The sequence below is a fragment of the Adiantum capillus-veneris genome, chromosome 7 (genome assembly GCF_014529385.1).
Source record: "Adiantum capillus-veneris isolate H3 chromosome 7, ASM1452938v2, whole genome shotgun sequence".
Classification (NCBI taxonomy): Eukaryota; Viridiplantae; Streptophyta; class Polypodiopsida; order Polypodiales; family Pteridaceae; genus Adiantum; species Adiantum capillus-veneris.
In genome coordinates this window covers 9,813,511-9,836,736 of record NC_140937.1, presented here as the reverse complement: position 1 = coordinate 9,836,736, position 23,226 = coordinate 9,813,511, and the positions used below count along the sequence as shown (strand labels likewise).

The following is a 23,226-nucleotide window of genomic DNA, read 5'->3' as shown; positions in this document are numbered from 1 at the left end:
ATTCCTGCTGGCTGCTAGGAACCATAAAAGCAAACTCTTCTCCTCTCTCAGGAACCAGGAAAGGCGAGGGCTGGAGATAAGAGGGTGCTGCTGCAGATTTCAGCTGCGAAGTCGACGCCGTCGGCGATGCCTATGGCTGCCCCGAGTGTACCAGATGACGCCAAGACCATGTAGGCGAGTTCCATCGCGAAGAAGTGCCTACGGAGAGTGTTTCCATCTCGGCAAGTTATTGTTTTTCTCTGTTTTCAGCCCATAAACGTCGTAGACGGGGCTGATTCATGAGAAGAAACCCGAGAGCACACCTCTTCTGTGTGTAGGATTGGAAGAGAGGATTCTTTGTGTAGAGATCTCTTCCGGGGCTTTGCTTTTTGAGAACCGAGTTGCATTTCGAGCGTCGAGACTTTCAAGGTAATGTTTTTCATGTTATGATCTTTGAGTATTTGTTTGTAGGTGTACTTCTTTGCGAGGGAGTAGGAGCAGAGGAAGGCACAAGCCTCTGCAAGAGAAAAGCAATCTGCGGAATTAGAGCCAGATCAGCCCAAGGGTTTCGCACCCTGAGTTTGGGAATAGGTCCACAGATTTGAGAGTGGTAAACTCTCGAGTTGGGATCCAGAAGTTGAGATTCCCAAGGAAGGATTTCGCGTCCAGGAAAGCAGAGTTATTATGCAAGGAGAGGGTTTTTGGGAACAAAGTCGGAAAAGAGTTGTAGGGATACCATGCCTTGAGTTTGGAAGGTGAGATTGAGAGGCGAGAACCTTGGTTCTTGAGGATTTGGAATAAGAAACGGAAGTTCCTTGGAATAGGGTCTTGCCCTAGGAATAGGAAACTGAGGCTTCCAGGAACCATCGAGTCTTATTCTAGAACGAGCGTGGTAATACGTTTGGTTCAAGTGCTTGTATATACTTCTCCCTAGTAATAAAGATACTTTTACGTGTGTGTGTGGAGGGGGGCGGCGAGTCCATCTTCTGGTCCCCAATATTGATCGATCTTCTCTCTCTCTCTCTCTCTCTATTAAATATATTCTTTGTATACGATCCACTGCACACTCTGTGTATTTACCTTCCGCCTATGTTGATAGAAATACACTACTTCCGCATGCAAATTCTTTGTGCGCGTTTTTTGGTGTGTGTGTGTGTGTATATATTCTCAGGCTTCAGTATGAAGTGGTAAGTTCTGTTCATTCGAGTATATTTTATATTATGCGCTCCCGTTTGTGACGTTTGTGAAAGTGGTAGCAAAGCTTTGGAGTACCTGGATAGTGCATGAGGATGCAGACCTTGTTGTCAAGGTGAGTCGACTACTCGTCGAATTTTTTTCTGCTAACGAGAATGATATGAGTCAACTTCCTTTTCAGGAAGTGGACTGGCATTTGAGATACCTCTCTTGAGCGTCTTTTTGTGTGCCATGATATTTCGACACAAGAATCTCTATGTGAGATGCGTTCGGTCGCTCTGTGTTTCTCTATTGGGAAGGGATCTTCCGATGGTCATTGGTCATCAAGTATGCTATGTATTACAGTAGCAAGTTATGGTTGTAGCATACGCTTCCGCATAAGCAGGTCAAGTACCATTGGCATACTGTTAGTATGAGCATGGACGATTATATTCTTCTATGAATGGTCAACCAACCACTCCTAGACGGAAAGAGACATTTTAACCACATATGGGAGACATCCCTGAGAATCAAAGCGGGTTCGGCCTGTTGTGAACCGAGTTTGAACATACGTTCAGAGAATACTATGGTTAGAATCTTATCTACCTAAGATTTTGCAAGGCGAAACATTTCTTATGAGTTTCGCAAGGAACAAACACCGATGGGCGTTAGGAAAACACTGTTGGTGTAACAGTTGCAGGAGGAAAAGACGGAAAGAAGTTCCACTGGTTTAGGGATCTTCGGATCAGACCAAATCGGCCTACCTTGAGTAAAGGCAAGGAAACAAGAATTGATGAGTTGTTGCCATAAGGGTGGACTTTAAGAAGCAATCCAAAAGAAGAACCACTGGAGATCATTGTCCTAGTTAAAGTCATCAAGTCGAAGCGTCTTCGAATGCTTCAATTCCAGTTTGGCAATCAGAAGGAAGCAAAGTAACATTTTGTTAAACTCAAGGATTGAGGGACACATGTGGGAGCGATTCTAGGGCGGGCCAAACGAATGCATTGATCTAATGTGTCTATGACCTCGACGCAAAATCAGACATAAGCCATAAACCAGTTCAGTAGACACTGACTTTGCACTACACGACACAAATCAAGCACTTGCACAAAGACGACGTCACTGAACATTCACATCATATTCAAACCATATTACATAAAAATCCATCCAGACCTAGGACCATGATTCCTGGCAACGTGTTTAGCAATCGCATCTAGATCCACACCGGACCTCATTGATGTCGAATTAACTCATTCTTATTGCGATCATGTCCATAGAATCTCAAGATTGAAATGTTGAAATGTTGCAGTCATTTCGTCTTTCAAATCTGCACTCAAACACAATCACATGAGTGAGCACAAAAATCATATTCATTTTCGGGAATTCCCATTACCAAGTTCTTCATTCAGAAAGTCATCAATAGAATATTGTCAGCACATCAGTATCCCTAAAATCCGGAAGGAAATCAGATACTTTACTCCATCTGGGTAATCTGTGACAAAGGAGCGAAGTAACTCCCCTCTTGTGCAATCCTGCTTGCACGAGATTCAACCCTGTTGATATGCGGGATCTCTCGGAATAGACGCAGCTAGACCGAAAGGCTCAAGGTAAAGTTCCAAATTTGAGGAGTATTTGCTAGGTCCTCCTCCTCCATCCACCTCGCATCCAATGCCGGATAGTTCTTGACTAAGAACCGCCGTTCACTTTACCTTTCTCTTCCCTTTCTTGGCGAAAGCCGTATCTAGATCTAGATCATACTGATGTCCTAAAAAATCTATCCTGGTTCTGGGGAATTCTTTGATTCCCTTTTTGTTTCTTTCCTTGTGCCAAAAGGTATCAAATTTTACTGCTTGTTCACCCTTCTTAAGTTCTTTGGTCTTCTTGCTCTTATCCTCGAGTAAGTCGTATTGATTGGCTCTATAAAAGTGCTTCCTCTTAGAATAAAACATCTGGTCATTAGAGTCCGAACTCTTAGAAGAGGATGAATTCTCCTTAGAACTGTCATAAGATTTCCAAGATTTTCGGTGGGATCTGCTCTTCTTGGCCTTCTTCTTGTTCTTACCGTGTCTCTGAGTCTTTTCTTCGTTTCGTGCTCTTTTGGTCCTCATTACTGGAATCAGAGGAGCTATCTGAATTGTTAGAAGAGGATGAGGATGAACTGGACACACCCTCAAAACGTACACGCTTCTTTGTCTTTCGTGCATTTGCAAAAGAAGACTGTCGACCCAATGCGCGACGGACTGGGTGGGAGTGGCTAATAAGTCCGAGTGGCTACTATTTCCGGGGCAGGGACATGAAGATTGTTTCATAGAAAAAATTTGAGAGAGATGCTTTAGGTTCTTTTCTCGAGTGATGATATCGAACACTACCAAAGAGCGTTGATAACAATACTATGTGCAACGGGATTGATTGATGGTGAATGCTGAGGATGAGTGCTCAGTGCGTACTCAAGGTTCCTTTTACTGAAGAGATAGTTACTTTTACTTCATTAGAAATGTGCAATAGACTAAAGTAGGTAGGGCAATTTTGCTAAGTTAATATATAAGCAAACCCAAGTTAGCACTTTCTGGCAGAAGAGGCAGCAGGAGCTCCCCGCTCAACAGGCAACTTCTCAGCAGTACCCCCCCTCAGACCATCCCTGGCGTTTTGCATCTTCAACCACCCCTGGCGTTTTTGCATGTACACCACAGCCTCAGCGTTTTCTCCCTACAGCCAACCATCGCCATAAGTCTCTAGTTTTTGGCACTTGGTCAGCAAGCGACAGGCTCAGCCAGCCATTGGCGTTTTCACTAACGCTAGGCAGCCTGCAAATTCCAGCCTTTTGGTGGCGTTTTTCAGCAGGTGTTCCTCATCATTGGCAGCGTTTTCAGCAGGTGCAGATCTGCCCTAAAACGCAGCTCAGCAGGTATAAAGCATCAGCGTTTTCATCTGCAGCATGAACCCCGAAGGAAGCGACCATTTTCAGCCATAAACACCACAAGAAAACAGTCCATTTTCAGCCCGAAACAGTCCAAGAAATTTAGCATAAAGAAGATCACAGAATTCAGCCCAAGTCGTCGTCGTCATGACCGTCGTCGTCATCAGCATAGTCCCGTTGCATCAGTCCATTGCATACGCATTGTACACCTTCGTGCAATCAAAGTAGACCACTCTCGTCGACGAGAGTGGGGCCTTCGGAGGAGGGTTTTACAACCTCTCGGTGTCGTATCTCTTCTCTCTCCTTCTCTCAGTCTCATTCACTTGCACGCACAATATCCAATCACTTTGTTCGTTATCATAGCATTCTCCATAAGACGGAAAGCTCTCTCTTTCCCTAAGAACTAAAAGGAACCTTGAGCAATAAAGATCACTAATCTTGAGAAAAAAACAACATTCATTCCGTTGCACCTTACATTGGTATTAGAGCTTTGGAAGTGTTCTGCATTACTCAACGAAAGAACCACAAGAACCGCAAGAATTTTTTTTGCTTGTTGTGATCTGTCACGTGACACATCCCAACCCTATGTGTCCGTGGACAAGCTACACCACAACAGGGTTCAATCAGTCCAGTCAAGTTTAGATTAGCAGTGATCGGGCACTTTTGTGAGTCTATTCGTAGACCGTGCATGCCTAGTCACTTAGCATAGATGCATATCCTCCGGTTGCACACAGCATGATCATCGAAATTCCCATCAGAATCCATTAGCATCAGTTAGGGGGATTTTCTAGTGCATTTAGCCTAATTTCCTATTTTTGGTTATTTTCACTTATTATTTTTAAGTGACTTTCCAACAAAAGTAGGTAGGGCAATTTTGCTAAGTTAATATATAAGCAAACCCAAGTTAACACATTCTGGCAGAAAAGGCAGCAGGAGCTTCCCGCTCAACAGGCAACTTCTCAGCAGTACCCCCCAGTACCCCAACGTTTTTGGATCCCCATCCTCGCCGGGCAAGTTCCCCTCAGGCAACTTCTCAGTAGTACCCCCCTGTACCCCAGCGTTTTTGGATCCCCATCCTCGCCGGGCAAGTTCCCATCCTTGGCGTTCCACAGCAGGCTATCGCCATCACCCTCAGCATCATAGCGGCAGCAGATTCTCATGATCGCATCAGAATTTCCCGATTTGCTGGCGTTTTTTCCCAGATTAGCATGGGCGTTTTTGCAAGCATCATAGTGTTTTTGATTTGCTGTCCCAGATCAGCACCAGCGTTTTGCTAAGCAACAGGAACCATTAGCGTTTTTGTTTTCAGCCTTAAGCCGCAGCAAATACACAGTTTTCAGCCCTACGACACAGTAGCAGATTCCCCCCAATTGGTTGCAGATCTTCCCCCATTTTCAGCCATAAAAACGCAGCCAAAACAGTCATTTTCAGCCACCGAACAGTCCCAGAATTCAGCAATTAGAAGATCTCAGATTTCAGCCATCATGTCGCCGTCATCATCACCGTCGTCCTCATCGGCATAGTCCCATTGCATTCGCATTGTACACCTTTGTGAAATCAAGTTAGACCACTCTCGCCGACGAGAGTGGGGCCTTCGGAGGAGGGTTTTACAACCTCTCGGGTGTCGTATCTATTCTCTCTCCTTCTCTCAGTCTCATTCACTTGCACGCACAATATCCACTCACTTTGTTCATTACCATAGCACTCTCCATAAGACGGAAAGCTCTCTCTTTCCCTAAGAACTAAAAGGAACCTTGAGCAAATAAAGATCACTAATCTTGAGAAAATACAACATTCATTCCGCTGCACCTTACATGATCGCACAAACCCAAGTTTACTTGGGCGTGGCGATTCCTAATCGTGTTTTGTTGAAGAGTGACAGGAATCCCAAGAAAGAAGGGCTTGTCCAGCCTCCCCTTGTGTCTCCTTTCACTCATTGAGAGCGGACCGTGCACTTAGCGGCCGGCCAATCGACGTGAGGTGGGAAAAAGCAACCTTGGTGTGAGCGCAAGGCCGCCAAGGGGTGCGCCCACAGAAAAGGGTAGAACTCGGGTGAAGAGAAGATCCTTCTTCAACGCGATTTGCAAGCGAAAGAAAACCTCAAGAACCTCAAGATCCTCAAGAACCCAAGAACCCAAGAACCAAGACCCTCAAGACCCAAGTCCCTCACGAGCTTAAGACCCCAAGATCATAGTGCATGATCGTCACCCGAAGCGGCATGGATACTTCGCATTCAGGTGATGAGCATGAGAGAGGCGACGAAGGATTTTTCCCACCTGGAGATTTTTCCAGCCCTCCCCCTTCGCCATCTACGCCAGACCCTATGGAGGCAATGGTTAAGCAGATGATGGCCATGATGGATAGACAAGAAGACAAGCGCCTTGCTTTAGAACGCGAGCGCCTTGCTCAGGAGTGTGAGCGCATTGCTCTTGCCGCAAAACAAGAAGAGAATTGCCTTGCTCAGGACCGTGAGCGCGACGACAGAATTGCAAAAATGGCCGTAGATCAAGCAGCCAAGGACCGCGAGCGCGATGAAAGAAACGCAAGATTTGCCGCACAACAAGAAGAAAATCGACTTGCTCTCGAACGCGAGCGCGTTGAACGAAATGAACGAAAAGTAGAAAAGGAGGCCGAGCTTGAAGCTCAAAGGGAGCTTCGCAATCAAGAATTTATTGTCCAAATCCTAGCCTCGAAGACTGAACCACCCAAAGATCGTGGGAGTTCGTCAAGTGGCGCAAGCCACGATGCGGATTCACACAATCCAGTCACAGAGAAGTTGACTTTCAGTAAGTATGACGGTAAGATGGACGCTACTGTTATTCATTCTTGGTTGCATCAATTTAATGCTTATTTTGCGACAACTAAGAAAACAGGCAATAGCAAAGGTTTGACGGCAGCTATGTACCTTGCCGGTGATGCCATAAATTGGTACCAGACATGGCAAGAGACACAACTAGCCGCACACTTAGAGGCAGCAGACGATTTCACGCCCCTCTTTTAGTTGGGCTGATTTCCAAGACAAGCTCAAGGCGCGGTTTATGCCACCTCAGTACCTTGCACGATTGATGGATGATTGGCGAGCTCTCAAGCAAAATGATATGCTGGTTATGTCTTTCTCTAATCGTGCTTTGCAGCTTGGCACTCAATTACGCAAATCGGATGCGAAGCGCAAGGAGGCATTCCTTTACGGATTGGACGAGTATATCAAGTATGATGTCGAGGTACTCGATCCAATCGATCTCAACAAAGCGGTAGCAATTGCTCTCACCCACGAGATGAAGCACAACAAAGGAAAGCCTAAGGAGAACAAGACTTCCACAAGTACCTCGCAGACTTCTTAGAACCCGCAGAACGGTAAGAATGATAACTCTTCTAACCAATCTTCCAACAATATCTCATCAAAGAATTCTTCCAATGAATCTAAGGGTAAGGCTAACACAACTGCTAAACCTAAGCTTACTCCAGATGAAAAGGTAGCACAAGGAATTGTAGGAGGATACATCACGTCGGAAGAACAAAGCACTTATTCTAAAGAAGGTCGTTGTTTTCATTGTCACATTAAGGGTCACATAAAAAGAACATGTCCTAAGCTTGAATCGAATGAATCTAAAGAACCCACAGCACCCACTACATCTATCAATGCAATGAATGATAACACGATTGTGCCCAAAGTTTCTCAGGACCCTCCCATTGATGATTCACTCATTAAATGTTATGGTCGTACGTCGAGGCACCGTTTTGTCATATTGTTTGACCCAGGTAGTATGCATGATGTGATCAACCCCTCTCTTGTTGAGAGAGCTCGCCTCGAAGTTAGTCCGAGATCTCCTATCGAGGTCTCTGGCTTTCGTCCTGGTATGGACGCTCTCATCACGAAGGAGTGCCTTGATGTGTTGTTTGCAATTCAACAGACTGCCTTCACTAGAAGATTTGTTGTTTCTCCTCTCTCAGGATGTGATATGATTTTAGGCATGAAATGGTTTCGTGAAATAAACCCTCTCGTTGATTGGGAGGCTAGCACTTTAACTCTCAATGCCAAAAGTGATTCCCTACTGTCTTTCATGGAGTGGATACTTCTCCTTCTCCATCTCTCATTGCTAATACGCAGGACAAGATTGACAAGATTCAAGAGAAGGAGACTCTCTCAGTCTCTTTTTCTTTACAACATGACACACAGGATTTGCATGATTATGAGAAGCATGATGATTTGAATGATAATGATTTGCATGATGATTTGGATGACAAAGACAAGCATGATTACTTGCACGAAGATGATGTGATCAATGATGTGTTAGTTGATGCTGTTCCTAGCGAAGCTACCCCGTTGTAGATTCAATCAATCATGAAGAATCGATCTTGGCTTTCGAGTCGAGGTCCACAGATCCCCCACAAGAAGATTCGCCAGATCCCAAAGAAGCGATCTTGGCTCTCGAGCCTTGGTCCAAAGAACCATCACAGGAAGTATTATGTGTTCGCATGATTGATACCCATGCATTGTTCGAGTGTTTCATTCATGAAGGTTTCCTGTATTTAGTCAACATCGTTATGTGATCCCTTTTTCTAGGCATGACATATTGTATGTTGAGCACGTTTCTCTCATGGATGAGCACGAATGTATGCGGATTGTTCATGAAAAGTTGAAAAGTTTGTATGTCAGGAAGTCGCATTCCAGGTCTCTTCCTTGGCATGACACAGTTTTCGAAAGAGCACATAATTGTATGAGCACCAAGCATTGGCATTTCCATTGTGATTTGCCACAGTTGATTGATTTCGATCAAACAGAAAAGATTCGATCGCATTGTTTGCATGGGTTTGATGAACGGGTTGTCACTCTGTCTATTTGTTTATCTACATTGCATACACAGTCTTTAGAGAAGACAAGTTTTTTTCCCTTCACTTTACATGGAATGGGTATGTTCATGGTTTTGTGTTGGAGATGTTTTCAGGAATTTTCAGCCATGGAGATTCTTGAAGACGAAAGAAGCAGGACTCTCAATGAAGTTGAAGCATCGAAGGAGCCATAGAAGACTTTGTGTCGCTTTCGACGCGGCCCAAAGAAGCAAGCGTTGTAGACCTTTATGAAGTTCAAGTACCGCTCGACCCACACAGCAGAGTGGGCCGACGAAGAGTCCCTTCCAGGATTCCGGATGCTGTTGGCGATCTCCCTCGACGCCATACAGTTCGGTACCAGTACCTCACTTTGAAAAGGAGGGGATGTCACGTGACACATCCCAACCCTATGTGTCTGTGGACAAGCTACACCATAGCAGGGTTCCCGTCAGTCAAGTCAGTTTAGATTAGCAGTGATCTGGCACTTTTGTGAGTCTCTTCATAGACCGCGCATGCCCAATCACTTAGCATAGATGCATATCCTCCGGTTGCACATAGCATGATCATCAGAATTCCCATCAGAATCCATTCGCATTAGTTAGGGAAATTTTCCAGTGCATTTAGCCTATTTTCCTATTTTTGGTTATTTTCACTTATTATTTTTAAGCGACTTTCCAACAAAAGTAGGTAGGGCAATTTTGCTAAGTTAATATATAAGCAAACCCAAGTTAGCACTTTCTGGCAGAAGAGGTAGCAAGAGCTCCCCGCTCAGCAGGCAACTTCTCAGCAGTACCCCCCTCAGACCATCCTTGGCGTTTTGCATCTTCAACCACCCTTGGCGTTTTTGCATCTACACCACAGCCTCAACGTTTTCTCCCTACAACCAACCATCGCCATAAGTCTCCAGTTTTTGGCACTTGGTCAGCAAGCGACAGGCTCAGCCAGCCATTGGCGTTTTCACTAACGCTAGGCAGCCTGCAAATTCCAGCCTTTTGGTGGCGTTTTTCAGCAGGTGTTCCTCATCATTGGCAGCGTTTTCAGCAGGTGCAGATCTGCCCTAAAACGCAGCTCAGCAGGTATAAAGCATCAGCGTTTTCATCTGCAGCATGAACCCCGAAGGAAGCGACCATTTTCAGCCATAAACACCACAAGAAAACAGTCCATTTTCAGCCCGAAACAGTCCAAGAAATTCAGCATAAAGAAGATCACAGAATTCAGCCCAAGTCGCCGTCGTCATGACCGTCGTCGTCATCGGCATAGTCCCGTTGCATCAGTCCATTGCATACACATTGTACACCTTCGTGCAATCAAAGTAGACCACTCTTGTCGACGAGAGTGGGGCCTTCGGAGGAGGGTTTTACAACCTCTCGGTGTCGTATCCAAACCCCCCTCCAGGGGCCCCCCTCTCTATCGCTAGAGAGGTATTTGCTTTGATTGCACAAATGCTGATACAATGGTCCTAGATGCTAAGATGCCGATGGGTGTGTCACAAACTGCTGACGTGTCAAACCACTGAAGAACGGAGCCAACCCGCAGATCTCGACCGAGGGGCCTAAACCCTAAGAGAAGAAGCAGTAGAAGAAGTTTCAACCAACTTAAGGTTCCCATCCGGTGGGGCCTAAAGTAAAGCAACCCATAGAAAAGCATAGAAGCCGATGACTTGGCATCCTTTACGGAATTTCGTATTTTGTGTTGTCTTGCTAACGTGGCAGCCTATATTGATTTCTACGTTTTGTGCTGACATGTGTTGACGTGGTAGTGTACGGAATTCCCTGTTTTGCGTTGGTAGCTTTTGTTGGGCAAGATGCTTTTGAGTATGATGCTTTTCATGTAAATTGCTTTTAAGAGGCTAAGGAGTCTACCCGCAAGAGATGCAGAGTAGAGACATGGGAGTTGTACCTTGTTGAAGCAATATAAAGAAATACTGAAAGGGACGCCAAGGCTTGGGGCCAGTGCTGTCTTTGGGTGGAATACAGCCACTCCTCGTCTCGTGTCGTGCATCTCTTTCTGTTCAGTTGTTATTTGAAGTGCTTAAAGTTGTTCAGTCTGTTCTTTTCCGTTTGCACGTGGTGCCCGTTCCCATGAGTGGTATCAGAGCTTCAGGCGTGTGCTTTTTTGAAAGCATACCGGTCCTACCAAAGAGGAGACAGAGCAAGGTGGCGCTTCCAAAGTCTATTTGAATTTGATTTGAAGTATCTTCGTGTCCCGATCCCGGACTAATTAGCCACTCCCACCCTGCGCATTGGGCGCGCTTCTGTCTTCATCGCTCTGTCTTATAGGGCATAAGCCATAAAGATCACTTGCAAGAGAAGGATCAAAGATTTTTCGAGCCGTTGTTTTTCGCAGAGGCAGTGCCATGTAGTGGTGGATGTCTATAGCTACCAAGCCGCACACTCCAAGGCCTTGGCAAGGTTTAAAGAATTTTTTTTGCCCGAAGTTATATGCCTTCAGACATCTTTCTTCGGGGTGCAGCTTTTGGCAAAGTGGGGTGTCCCGAAATGCTTGCCACGGAAACCCTAGCAAATTATAACTTGAAATTTCTCGACATCTCTCAGCAAGTGTCTCTTCTCAAACCGAAAACCTTGGAGATCTAGTGTGATTGTTATGTCTTGGGACTACCATCACCACCACAGGAACATTGTATATCGAGGCCTGTTTTGACTATTCAAGAGCTTATGGACCATGTTGGGGTCGGTTACAACCTCATGGAAGAAATCTAACCCTTCTGCCTCTTCCCGACTTGTGTCGTGCATCTCTTTCTATTTAGTTGTTATTTGAAGTGCTTAAAGTTGTTCAGTCTGTTCTTTTCCGTTGGCACGTGGTGCCCATTCGCGTGACAAGGTGCTTGGTTCTGCGAGGCTAAGGGCTGAAAATGCAAAATGCTAAGGATTCGTGCTGGGATCTGCAACTGCGACGATGCCATGGGCTGATCTGCTATCACCGAAGTCGGCGCTGGGCTGAAAACTGAAAAACGCTGGCTGATCTGGGGCTGAATCTGAATCGCTGATATGAGGCGGAATCTGAAAGCGCTGGGCTGAATTTGAGTCTGAAAACGCTGATCTGATCTCAATTTGAAAACGTTGATCTGATCTGAGGCTGAATCTGAAAACGCTGATCTGATCTGAGGCTGAATTTGAAAACACTGGGCTGATCTGGTACTTTGGCAAAAAACTGAAAACGCTGGCTGATCTGGTGCAAAAACGCGTGAGGTGCTGAGGTAACGTGGGTACTGGTACTTGTACTGCAAGTACTGACTTATGGTTGAGAAGTGACAACTAGGGTCACTTATATTAGGGAGAAAAGATGGGTAGGGCAATGCCACTTAAAAATCCCACGATTCTAAAAATGATGCAAAAATGTCACTTATTAATGAGTTGATGAACTTCTAATAAGAGGTGATTCACATGTAGATAAATTCGGTACTAATGCAATTGTAAGCAGACATTGGCTATGATCATGTGCAATCAGAGGGGATGCAACTAATCTAAGGTGCCTGGACATGAACGTCTTGCACAATTGTGGGCACAAAACATTGGTAAAAGGAGGAGGAGGTTTGTCTATCACGAGTTCATGGGTTAATTAATGTGAAAGTAATATGTAAAAGGTGAATATGGTTGCCTTGTGGAGCAAACCTGCGACAAGTGCTGTCTTTTTATTTTCTAGAATCTGTGTATTTAAAACCCTGTCTAAATGTACTATTATACAACATCCTTTCCATTGCAGGCTGGTGTCACATGGGGGCTTATAGCAGGATCTCATGATTCTCTGAAAGAAGGTGCGTTCTGATGTTAGTAAGGGTGTTATGATAATCCATAAGGGTAAATTATGCCAAGCCAAACTTTATCATCTCTGATTGAAGTCTCTCGTTTTCTGAATTCAGGATATAGAGGGGTTTCGAGGGCTGCGTATGTGGTAAGCTTCAAAATTGTGTTACAAATTGAATCCTTTACCAGCAGTTATTGTCCTGTCGATTTCTTTATACGCCTCAGAGAGTTTTCTCATTATACTAAATTAGCAGCAGGTTTACGTTTTTTGCCTGGTCTGTTTGCAGGCTAAATCAGTTGGCAGGAATAGTGCATTATGGGGTAACTCTTTTGTCAGTTTACTGAGTTAGAATGCAATTAATATGTAATGCTAGAGACCTTTTATAGTTGTCTATGTCAAAGCTGGATCTTTGGCAACCTAATACAGTGTAAAGGTAGTTTAAGTGCAGATTATTAACTCAAATTGTGGTAGGGTGCATTTGAAGTTGGTTGTGAAGATTTTAATGTCTTGAATGGGATCTTTCAACACATGCTGAAGTCATGTGAAATGGTTCTTGCACAAGGAAAATTCACAATTTTTATTTATTTTCTTACTTTGCATTTGAGAAAAGAAAGAAAGAGGAAAGAAAGCTTTTTAACGTCTATGTGAGGCCAAAGTCCTGTCACAAACTGGTGACGCGTCAGGCCCCCTGACACACTCACAGTCTGGCAGAGTGTACGGACTGGCAAAACGCGTTGACAGGCTTACGCGGCAGTATCGTACGGACGTCCCGTAAATTTTGCTGGCAGGTTGTCAAGCGCAAATTACAAAACTGTCCGTACAGTCTACCATGTCGGCTTGCTATACGATCAGCCACGTCGGCATGTCAGCACAGATTTCGGAAATCCGTGCTGTTTGCCACGTCAGCCCGTTCGTAAATTTTGTGTCACGTCATCCAATCTGTTGTAACAAACTGCTGACGTGTCAACCTACTGAAGAACGGAGCTATTGGCCGAGGAGCCTAAACTCTAGAAGAAGCAGAAGCAACAGAAGAAGCAGCAAACAGACTTCTGGAAATTCCGTCGACTGCTGACGTGGCAGAACTGTACGGATTTTTGCTTTTTAGGTTGGCAGTGCTGACGTGGCAGGTTGTACGGATTTCTGCATTTGCGTTGGCTGATGACGTGGCAGGTTGTACGGATTTTCGTAAATTATGCTGGCATCTTTTTGGCATTGCTTTTGGACCAGATGCTTTTGAGTTTGAAGGCTTTTTACTGTAAACTACTTTTGGGGCCTAGGGCCTTTAAATATGAGGTTAGGGCTCATTCTCTGGCATGCTTCCTGGAGAAGGTGCAGAGTCTAGAGTACCGGCTTGTACTGTGTTGATGCAATATAAAGAAATACCGAAAGGGGTGTCAAGGTTTGGGGCCAATATTCTTTGGGGTGGAACTCCCCCACTCCGTGTCGCGTGTCGTCTCTCTCTCTCTCTCTCTCTCTCTCTCTCTCTTTCTCAGTTCAGATGTTATCGAAGTGTTAAAAGTCTGCTCAGTCTGTTCTTTTCTATTGGCACGTGGTGCCCGTCTTGTGACAGTGGTATCAGAGGATCAGGCGTGTGCTTTTTTGAAAGCATACCGGTCCTACCAAAGAGCAAACAAAGCAAGATTATACTTTCAAAAGCTCATTGGAAATTTTAGCCTCGTGCTTCGACCCGGACTTGTTAGCCACTTCCACCCTTACTTCATCGCGCATCGGGTGTGCTCCCGTCTTCACCGCTCATGTCTTACAGGGCATAAGCCATTAAGATCACTTGCAAGAGAAGGATCCAAGATTTATTTCGAGCTGCTGTTTTTCTCAGAGACAGTACCATGCAGATGTCTATAGCTACCAAGTAGCACACTTCCAAGGATTTGACAAGCTTTCAAGAAAATTTTGCCCGAAGCTATATGGTCTTTGACATCTTCCTTCGGAGTGCAACTTCTAGCAAAGTGGGTATCTTGAAATGCTTGCCATGGAAACCCTAGCAGATTATAACTTGAAATTTCTCGACATCTCTCAGTAGATGCCTCTTCACGAGTAGATGACCTTGGAGGTTCGATGTGATTGCTATCTCTTGAGACTACCATTGCCGCCAAAGAAACACTGTCTGTCCAAGAGCTGATGGACAATGCTGTGCTCGGCTACGACCTCATGGAAGGAACCTAACCCTAATTTTTGGTGCAGGTTTCAGGATGGAAAGTCATTCGACTTTTCGAGCTCGGCTAATGTCGAGATTGCTTTTTAAGTTTGAAGTTTGTTTGAGAATTTGTTTGAAAACTTGTTTGTAAGGTGCAGTGGAATGAATGTCGTACTTTCTCAAGATGAGTGATCCATATTTGCTCAAGGCTCCCTTTAGTTCTTATGGAAGGGAGAGCCTTCCGTTCTTAATGGAGAGTGCTATGATCACAAACAAAGTGAGTGGATACTGTGCGCGCAAGTGTATGAGACTGAGAGATACGACACCAAAGACGTTGCAAAACCCTCCTCCAAAGGCCCCACTCTTGTTGGCGAGAGTGGTCTACTATTGACTGCACAAACGGGTACAATGATGATGCATAAAAACTGATGCAACTTGGGGCTATGTCGGTGACGACGACGGGGATGGCGACAATGACCTAAGGGCTGAAATCTGCAACCTTCTAATTGCTGTCCACAACATGCTATCTGCGGAATTTCCAGGCTGATTTGGACTGCTGAAAAACGCAGGTTTGACTACGTTTTTGTGGAGGCTGAAATGGCTTAACAAACGGTGGTATCTACAGGGTGTTAGGGCTGGAAAAACGCTGTTTTACTTGCTGCAGTTGATGCTGAAAACGCTACTTGGTTTGCTGCTAATCAGGTGGTTCTGCTGGCAATAGGAAAAGCTAGATGCAAAGGGCTACCGCGGTCAAGCAATGGCTGAATCGCCCAAGCAAGGGAGGGCTGGCGATGCTACAAACGCTAGGGCTGAAATGTTGGCGATGAGGCTAGAACCAAAAATGCCAAGTGCTTGAGGGATTCTTGTTGAGAGAGGGGAGTACCTGCTGCCAAAGGCCTGTTGTGCTCCTTGCTTATCTGCCAAAGAATGCTAGCTTTGGTTTGCTTATATATTTTCTTACCCAAATTGCCCTACCTACTTTTGTTGGAAAGTCACTCAAATTAATAAGTGAAAAATGTCAAAAATAGGGAAAATAGGCTAAATGCACTGGAAAATTCCCCTGATAGAATTTGATAGAATCTGATGGATTTTGATGGGAATATTGATGATCATGCTGTGTGCAACCAGAGGATATGCATCTATGCTAAGTGACTGGGCATGCACGGTCTACGAATAGACTCACCAAAAGTGCCAGATCACTTCTAATCTAGACTGACTGGACTGATTGAACCCTGTTATGTTGTAGCTTGTCCACGGACACATAGGGTTTGAAGTGTCACGTGACATCCCCTCCTTTTCAAAGTGAGGTACTGGTACCGAACTGTATGGCGTCGAGGGAGATCACCAATAGCATCCGGAATCTTGGAAAGGACTCTTTACTCTGATGTGTGGGTCGTGCGGTACTTGAACTTCATAAAGGTCTGCAACGCTTGTTTCTTTGGGCTGTGCCGAAAGCGACACAAAGTCTTTTGTGGCTCCTTTGATGCTTCAACTTCGTCTAGAGTCTTGCTTCTTTCTTCTTCAAGAATCTCCAAGGCTGAAAATTCCTGAAACCATTTCTAACACAAAAACATGAACATACCCATTCCATGTAAAGTGAATGAAAAAAATCTTGTCTTCCTCAAAGATTGTGCATGCCATGTAGATGAACAAAGAGATGGAGTGCCAAACCGTTCATCAAAGACATGCAAACAATGAGATCGAATCTTTCTCTTTTGATCTAGAGCAATCAACTTTGGTAATTCACAACGGAAATACCCATACTTGGTGCTCATACTTTCATGTGCTCGTTCTACGAATGTGTCGTGCCAAGGAAGAGACAAGAAAGGTGACTTCCTTGAATGCATACTTTTCAGCTTTTCATGAACAATCCGCATACATCCGTGCTCATTCATGACTGAAACGTGCTCAACGTACAATATGTCATGCCTAGGAAAAGGGATCACATAAAGACGTTGACTAAAATACATGAAACGATCACAAATGAAACACTAGAGCAATGCGTGCGTATCAATCATGCGAACACATAATACTTCCTGTGAGGGTTCTGTGGACCTAGGCTGAAGAGCCAAGATCGGTTCTTCCTGAATGACAGAATCTACAACGAGGTTAGTTTCGCTAGAAAAAGCAGCCATTAACACATCATCCTTGTGAACAATCACATCATCTTTATGCAACTCATCATGCTTGTGAGAAATCACATCTTGATCATGCAAATCATCATGCTCGTGAGAAATCACATCTTGATCATGCAAATCATCATGCTCGTGAGAAATCACATCTTGATCATGCAAATCATCATGCTTGTCTTTATCATCCAAATCATCATGCTGATCATTGTCAATCAAATCATCATGCTGCTCACAATCATGCAAAGCCTGTGTGTCATGCTTTGGAGAAAAAGAGACTGAGAGAGTCTCCTTCTCATGAATCCGTTCAATCTTGTCGTGCATATTAGCAATGAGAGATGGAGAAGGAACGATGTCCTCTCCATGAATGACAATGGGAGAACCACTTTTGGCATTGAGAGTGAAAGTGTTAGCCTCCCAATCAATGAGAGGGTTAGCATTACGAAACCATCGAATGCCCGAAATCATATCACATCCTGAGAGAGGAGAGACAACAAATCTTCTAGTGAAGGCAGCTTTTTGAATTGCAAACAACATATCAAGGCACTCCTCCGTGATGAGAGCGTCCATACCGGGAAGAAAGCCAGAGACCTCGATAGGAGATCTCTAACTAACTTTGGGGCGGGCTCTCTCAACAAGAGAGGGACTGATCACATATGCATACTACCTGGGTCAAACAATATGACAAAACATTGCCCCGTCATACGACCGTAACATTTAATGAGAGAATCATCAATGGGAGGGTCATGAGAAACTTGGGACACTCGTGTTATCATTAATTGCATTGACAGAGGAAGTGGGTTCTGTGGATTCTTTAGATTCATTCGATTCAAGCTTAGGACATGTTCTTTTTATGTGACCCTTAATGTGACAATGAAAACAACGACCTTCCTTAGAATAAGTGCTTTGCTCTTCCGACGTGATGTATCCTCCTACAATTCCTTGTGCTACCTTTTTATATGGAGTAAGCTTAGGTTTAGCAATTGTGTTAGCCTTACCTTTAGATTCATTGGAAGAATTCTTTTCTGAGAGATTGTTGGAAGATTGGTTAGAAGAGTTGCCATTCTTACCGTTCTTATCGTTCTGAGGGTTCTGAGAAGTCTGCGTGGACGTCTTGTTCTCCTTAGGCTTTCCCTTGTGCTTCATCTCCTATGAGAGAGCAATCGCTACCGCCTTGTTGAGATCGATTGGATCGAGTACCTCGACATCGTACTTGATATACTTGTCCAATCCATAAAGGAATGCCTCTTTGTGTTCACATCCGACTTGCGTAATTGGGTACCTAGCTGCAAAACACTATTAGAAAAGACATAACCGGCATACCATTTTGCTTGAGAGCGCGCCAATCGTCCTTCAATCGTGCGAGGTACTAAGGTGGCATAAACCGCGCCTTGAGCTTGTCTTGGAAATCAGCCCAATTGAAGGAAAGGGGCGTGAGTTCGTTGGCTTCCTCTAGGTGCGCGGCTAATTGTGCCTCTTGCCATGCGTGGTACCAATTAATGGCATCACCGGCAAGGTACATAGCTGTCGTCAATACTTTGCTATTTCCTGTCTTCTTAGTTGTCGCAAAATAAGTATTAAATTGATGCAACCAAGAATGAATAACCGTAGTATCCATCTTATCATCATACTTACTGAAAGTCAACTTCTCGGTGACTGGGTTGTTGGAATCCGCATCGTGGCTTGCGCCACTTGAGAAACTCCCACGATCTTTGGCTGGTTCGGACCTCGAGGCTAGCACTTGTCGAAGCAATTCTTGAGTACGTAGATCTCTTTGAGCCTCACGCTCGGCCTCCCTTTCTGCTTTTCGTTCGTTTCGTTTATCGCGCTCGCGTTCGATGCCAACGCAACTCGATTCGCTTCTTGTTGTTGTATTGCATTTCTTTCATTTCGTTCTTCGCGCTTGCGTTCCAAAGCAATGCGAGTCGCTTCTTGTTGGGCCAGCGCAATGCAATTCGCTTCTTGTTGTGCCAGCGCAAGGCGATTCGCTTCTTGTTGTGCCGCCATCATGTCCAACATCGACTTGACCATCATCTCCATAGAAGTTGGTCCAACTTGTGGCGTAGATGGCGAAGGGGGAGGGTCGGAAAAATCTCTTGGTGGGGAGAACTCTTCGTCGCCTCTCTCATGCTCATCACCTGTATACGAAGTATCCATTCTGCTTCGGGTGACGACCATGCACTAGGGTCTTTGGTTCTTAAGTTCTTGAGGGTCTTGGGTTCTTGGGTTCTTGAGGTTCTTGAGGTTTTCTTTCGCTTGCAAACCGTGTTTGAGAAGGATCTTCTCTTCACCCGAGTTCTACTCCTTCCTGCGGGCGCACCCCTTGGCGGCCTTGCGATCACACCAAGGTTGCTTTTTCCCACCTCACGTCGATTGGCCGGCCGCTAAGTGCACGGTCCGCTCTCAATGAGTGAAAAGAGACACAAGGGGAGGCTGGACAAGCCCTTCTTTCTTGGGATTCCTGTCACTCTTCAGAAAACACGATTAGGAATCGACACGCCCAAGCGAACTTGGGTTCGTGCGACCTAAACAAGCAAAAAAAATTATTGTGTTCTTTCCTTGAGTGATACAGAACACTGCCAAAGCTCTGATACCAATGTAAGGTGCAGCGGAATGAATGTTGTACTTTCTCAAGATGAGTGATCCATATTTGCTCAAGGTTCCCTTTAGTTCTTATGGAAGGGAGAGCCTTCCGTTCTTAATGGAGAGTGCTATGATCACAAACAAAGTGAGTGGATACTGTGCGCGCAAGTGTATGAGACTGAGAGATAGAGAGAAGAGAGATACGACACTAGAGACGTTGCAAAATCCTCCTCCAAAGGCCCCACTCTCGTTGGCGAGAGTGGTCTACTATTGATTCCACAAACGGGTACAATGATGATGCATAAAAACTGATGCAACTTGGGGGCTATGTCCGTGACGACGACGGGGATGGTGACAATGACCTAAGGACTGAAATTTGTAACCTTCTAACTGCAGTACACAACACGCTATCTACTGAATTTTCGAGCTGATTTGGACTGCTGAAAAACGCTGGTTTGGCTGCGTTTTTGTGGAGGCTGAAAAGGCTTAACAAACGTTGGTATCTGCAGGGTGCTAGGGATGGGAAAACGCTGTTTTATCTGCTGCAGTTGATGCTGAAAACGCTACTTGGTCTGCTGCAATTGATGCTGAAAAACGCTACTTGGTCTGCTGCTAATCAGGTGGTTCTGCTGGCGATAGGAAAAGCTAGATGCAAAGGGCTACCGCGGTCAAGCAATGGCTGAATCGCCAAGGCAAGGGAGGGCTGGCGATGCTACAAACGCTAGGGGGTTGGAACCAAAAACGCTAAGTGCTTGAGGGGTTCTTGTTCTTGCTGAGAGAGGGGAGTACCTGTTGCCAAAGGCCTGTTGTGCTCCTTGCTTATGTGCCAAAGAATGCTAGCTTTGGTTTGCTTATATATTTTCTTACCCAAATTGCCCTACCTACTTTTGTTGGAAAGTCACTTGAATTAATAAGTGAAAAATGTCAAAAATAGGGAAAATAGGCTAAATGCACTGGAAAATTCCCCTGATAGAATCTGATGGATTCTAGAATCTGATGGATTCTGATGGAAATACTGATGATCATGCTGTGTGCAACCAGAGGATATGCATCTATGCTAAGTGACTGGGCATGCACGGTCTACGAATAGACTCACAGAAAGTGCCAGATCACTTCTAATCTAGACTGACTGGACTGATTGAACCCTGTTATGTTGTAGCTTTTCCACGGACACATAGGGTTGGATGTGTCACGTGACATGTTTGGTGATCCTGTTTGAAATTTGGTGGTGATCCCGTTTGGAATTTGTTTGAAATGGATGGTATCTGTTTTAAACCCGTCTTGGTGCCGATTTGAACTGTTTGACTCTGGTTTTAATACTGGCTTCATTGATTGATGATTGTACTCCCGGGTGGAGAAGTGAGAAATACTGTTTTGGTATTGTTTGAACCTCGGAATGACGCAGGCCGATGCCTAGGGAGTGTTTTGTTGTATACTAGAAAAACACCGAACGACGCAGGCCGATGCCTGGGGAGCGTTTGGTTGTATGCTTGAACCTCCAAGCGACGCAGACTGCGGTCTAGAGACCGTTTGGTTGTACAGTCTTCTGAGCTCATGGCCCGGACCTTTTTAGGTTATTTGCGGGGGGAGTGACGAGGTAGTCGTTGAGTAGCTTCATACCGCAGACCGTGATGAGCGCGCGGCGGTGTGTGCAAGTGAAAGAGCACGCGAGTGTGCGGGGTGTGTGCAGGGAGAGGTGGCGAAGACCAGCAAGAAGGAGGGCGCTAGTAGATCAAAAGGGAGAGAGAGAGAGAGGGCACGCTATCTGCAAGGGAATAAGTGAGTGAGTTGTAAAAACTCACTATCCCTTTATTATTGTGTAAGGACCAATTTAATAAGTTAGTGGCCAAGTTCAATGTGAACTTGGCCAAAGGTTAGTACCTTTAAAATATACATTAAAAGGGGGCCATTTGGGCCTTTAACCCAACAACCTCCCACCTAAAGGCATAAATGGCGCCTTTAAGCTACGTGACTCCCACCATCTCTATGCATAGATGATGTTGTGCTTTGGGTAAGCACTTAGTGAGAGCATGGGTTGGATTTTGTGATGTATGGACCTTAGCCAATGTAATAAGGCCATCCTCAAGCACTTCTCATATGAAGTGATACCGCACATCAATATGCCTTGTGCGTGCATGAAACATGGCGTTCTTTGCTAGACATATGGCACTTTGGCTATCACAACCAAGCATAGGTGCCTTGGCAGGCAAACCAAACTCACTGCATAGGCGTGCTAACCAAATAGCTTCTTTGGAAGCCTCTGTGGCTGAAATATATTTAGCCTCTGTCGTAGACAATGCAACAATCTTTTGCAATCTAGAACACCATGAAACAACACCTCCCGCAAGAGTAAATACATAGCCACTTGTGGATTTCCATGTATCCACATCACCAGCCATGTCAGAGTCACAAAATCTTTTTAATTCCATTGGTCCTTTACCATAGCAGAGGCATTTGTTTTTAGTCCCTTTCAAGTACCTCATAATGGACTTCACTGGATCCCAATGCAACCTGCCTGGACTAGCCATAAACCGGCTCACAACTCCCACTGCATGGGCTATGTCAGGCCTAGTAGCAACACATAGCATACATAAGTGAACCACAAGCTGAAGCATAAGGCACACTTTGTATGTCATTGGCTTCTTCCTTTGACTTGGGACAATCATCCTTGGAGATTTTGACATATGGCTATAATGGCACACCAAGAGGCTTTGCTTCAGCCATGTTAAATCTGTCCAGCACCTTTTCAATGTACTTTTCTTGCGACAAATACAATAGGCGCTTGTCTCTTTGCCGTGTAACACGCACTTCAAGTATATGTTCAACTGCCCCAAGAAAACGCAGATTTCAGCTGCCCTTTAAGAGCATCAACAATGCTTCTTTTCTTTGCAGCTATCAACATATTGTCTACATAGAGCACAAGAATGATAGGGCTGCCATACTCATCACGTTTGGTATACAAACAATGGTCTGCATGGCTTCTTTTGTAGCCATGTTTAAGCATGAAGCGATCAAACTTCTTGTACCACTGTCTACATGACTGTTTCAGCCCATACAAGCTTCTATTGAGCATACATACCAAATGTTCCTTGCCAGGGATGACAAAACCCTCGGGTTGCTTCATGTAAAGCTCTTCTTCCACATCACCATGCAAGAAAGCGGTATGTACATCCATTTGGTCCATTTCCAAATCAAGAGCAGCCACAATGGCAAACAATACACGCAAAGTGGTCATCTTCACAACAGGAGAGAACACTTCTTGAAAGTCTATGCCCTTGGTTTGAACATATCCCTTTGCAACAAGCCTTGCCTTATACTTGGGTTTTGCATCAACAGTCTTGATTTTATACACCCATTTGTTAGGAATAGCCTTCCTTCCTTTGGGCAATTCAACCAAATCCCAAGTATGATTAGCATGCAAAGCTTTAATCTCTTCTTGCATAGCAAGCTCACACTTGTCGCTGTGCTCACATGTCTTTGCCTCTTTATACGTAAGAGGCTCTCCCTCATCTGTCAACATAATGTAATGCAAAGAGGGGTCATATCGACTCACATGCCATCTTTGACGAGTAGACCGTCTCACCCAATGATCCACATTATCCCGCAATGGGTTTACATCAGGTGGCACTACAAAATCATCAACAATAGGCTGCTGTACATCATTTTCAGCATTGTTTCTTGGCTGCAAATGCCCTTCA

General features: G+C 44.9%; 1 protein-coding gene across 1 annotated transcript in view; it reads left to right on the top strand.

The window, feature by feature from the left end:
• ATOEP16-4 (Mitochondrial import inner membrane translocase subunit Tim17/Tim22/Tim23 family protein) overlaps positions 1 to 23,226 on the top strand; it is a 46,867-nt gene that overhangs the window by 4,605 nt on the left and 19,036 nt on the right. Inside the window, exons 2-4 of the mRNA XM_086515604.1 lie at positions 12,623 to 12,674; positions 12,780 to 12,811; positions 12,951 to 12,984. Coding sequence (XP_086371730.1) covers positions 12,623 to 12,674; positions 12,780 to 12,811; positions 12,951 to 12,984 — 118 coding nt within the window. The remainder of the gene's footprint in view (positions 1 to 12,622; positions 12,675 to 12,779; positions 12,812 to 12,950; positions 12,985 to 23,226) is intronic.